Consider the following 2,701-nt stretch of genomic DNA (forward strand, 5'->3'; position numbering starts at 1 on the left):
TTATGTTGAAAATCCAAAATTACAAATCAATTGATTCAATATTATGTAAAAATTCTCATTTGAAACCTAACCCATGTACATCACCATTGAAGCCCTTATGATCCTTTAGAAACAGACATATACATTTTTATACATTTTAAAAGAGCAGTGCTGCTAAGCACATTCTTAAGCTTGCTAGGGCTACGGCATGTCCTTTAGTTATATTGGACTGTGACGTTGGCATGCTGTGAACTTTACAATCTCTCAGAGCTTCTACAATTCCCCTTTCTCTCAACCCTTTCCAACTGTAAACTCGTGGACGATTTGGCAAAATCTCCAGATATCTTTCCACTTAAGTCTTTACCTAAAACAGAATGATCCATATGACTCTCATCAGAATTGAGAGAATCGAACAAGAACTCCAAAGATGATATGTAAAGGCAGTGTGGCCTGCTTATATCAATCTATCCAAGTATGCACAATCTGACATAAACAATTTTGTGGGTGTCTGGGGATGTCGTCTGTGAGAATTTATACTTTCATTGAATTTAACCTCAGGACCTGTGTCCTCAGCAGTAGCCTATCTTTTTCCGCAGCCTCTTCAAGGCGTCCTTGATTTCTTTGTTCCTCAGACTGTAAATCAAGGGATTCAGCATGGGAATCACCACGGTGTAGAAGACTGAGGCAAATCTGTCAAAGTTGGAGGAACCACCAGAACTTGAACTCAAATAGACAAAGATGCTTGATGTGTAGAAGAGGGAGACCGCCGTGAGGTGAGAAGCGCAGGTGTTGAAGGCCTTGGACCTGCCTTTGGCAGAGGTGATCTTCATGATGGACATGACAATATAGCCATAGGATATCATGATCAGTAGGACATTGGATATCCCAAAGAGCATTGTTAGTACAGCAGTCAGGACTTGCACGAAGAAGGTGTCAGTGCAGGAGAGTTTCAACAGTTGGGGCATGTCACAGAAGAAGTGGCTGATGACGTTAGGCCCACAGAAGTGGAGCTGAAGCAGAGAGTATATTTGGGAAAAAGAACCTGTGAGTCCGGCCGTGTAAGTTCCCAGCACCATGCGAGCACAGAGGGAGGGTGACACGATGGAAGAGTAGAGCAGAGGGCTACAAATGGCAGCGTACCGGTCGTAAGCCATGGCGGTCATGAGACAGGATTCGCTCAGCCCCATGGTTGAGAAGAAGAAGTACTGAACAATGCAGCCCACAAAGCTGATGGTTTGCTGCTCCTGGAAGAAGTTGGACAGCATCTTGGGGACTGTGGAGGTGACGTAGCAGAGATCTATGAAGGACAGATTGCTGAGGAAGAAGTACATGGGAGTGTGGAGGTGGGAATCCACCCTTATTAAAACAATGAGGGACAGGTTCCAGGTCAAGGTCGTCATGTAGGTCAGCAGGAACATCACAAAGAGCACTGCTGTGATTCTGGGGAAATCTGAGAATCCCAGGAGGACGAACTGGGTGATCTCTGTGACATTTCTTCCCCCAGTCATTGCCTCAGTGCTCCTGGTATGAGAAAGGGGATAAGAGAATGCGGGGTGATTCAGGAGGAAGCACAGCATTACTGTTTTCATAGGTATCCGCCTTTTCCCCCAGTGAGTGCTGGGGAAGGGGACATGCTTCCCCATCCTTCTGGGAAAGGCTTTGGCTTTTCTTCTCACATTGTCAACAAGAACCGTTTAGTATTTCAGGTTTCCAATTGATTCATGGAGTTCATGAGCATTAAAAAAAGATATTTAGAAATTTCACTGGCAACGTCCACAAAAGTGCCCTCCAAAGGCTGTGATGGACAAGTATGAGGTAGAGACCACTGATTGGAATAAAAGATTTTCAAAATCCCTCTGATAATGCATTCTACAACTACTGCTCCATAATCCTGAAAGCACAGGTGGTATCTTTCCAAAACAAGGTGAGACAGTGTTCTGTCCTGAATTGTCATTTTGTTAGATTTAAAAAAAATTTTTTTTCTTCTTCTGCCCCAGAGAAAAATCATTTACCCTTCCCACCAGCCGGCTAGGCTGGTGAGATGAGCTGAGTTCAAAGGAGCTGGATTCAGCAATAAACTGAGAAAAATTCGAAGAAACCATGCAAAACAAGAACATGAGTTTCTAAGAACGAGGGCAAGAGCTTAAGGGTCAGCTCCATGCTGGGCAGAGCTGAAAGGGAGCAAGAGAGAGTGCACCCAGAACCCCTCTATTTATTAGGGAAAAGATATTCAATAGAATATTCCACCCAAATAAGGCAAGGGATAGGGTTTTGAAAGGTAGAGTATTGCTTTGTGATGTCTTGTGGTCAGCAGATTAGTTGACATCTTGGCATGTCACACCCATCTCAGGTGCTGTGTGGGATCACAAGCAGAGCAAGAGGAAAGCCGCACTCATGTCACAAAGCCCAATCAGTGCGCAATGCCACGGTCCCCTCGTATTCTCAAATGTGCATAGCTCACACACACAGCCCATGGATGGCTTGCAACATACCCTGTTATAAGAAGTTATGAAAGTTTTCCTATGAATACATTTAATGCAATATCCTAACTGGCCTGGAACATAATATCATAATTTATACTTCTGATATGCTTTGTTGGGGAAGAAGCATGCGGGTCCCGAAATGTTATTTAAGAAACCCTCCCGGGCAGCCTTCACATGTGCTCCAAGGAGGAGAGAACAGAGCACTCTTGGCCCCAAAGACTGTCTCAATTTTAGGGAAT

General features: G+C 44.3%; 1 protein-coding gene across 1 annotated transcript; it reads right to left on the minus strand.

Annotated features, from left to right (window-relative positions):
• Positions 1-548: 548 nt before the first annotated feature.
• On the minus strand, positions 549-1,487 carry LOC124092997 (olfactory receptor 5AN1-like). Its single transcript, XM_046445057.1, has one exon. It carries the CDS (start codon positions 1,485-1,487, stop codon positions 549-551), a length of 939 nt encoding a protein of 312 aa, XP_046301013.1.
• Positions 1,488-2,701: the final 1,214 nt, after the last annotated feature.

Source organism: Marmota monax, unplaced genomic scaffold, assembly GCF_021218885.2.
Source record: "Marmota monax isolate L192 unplaced genomic scaffold, Marmota_monax_Labrador192_F-V1.1 WCK01_AAM20220418_F8-fsc00038, whole genome shotgun sequence".
Taxonomy (NCBI): domain Eukaryota; kingdom Metazoa; phylum Chordata; class Mammalia; order Rodentia; family Sciuridae; genus Marmota; species Marmota monax.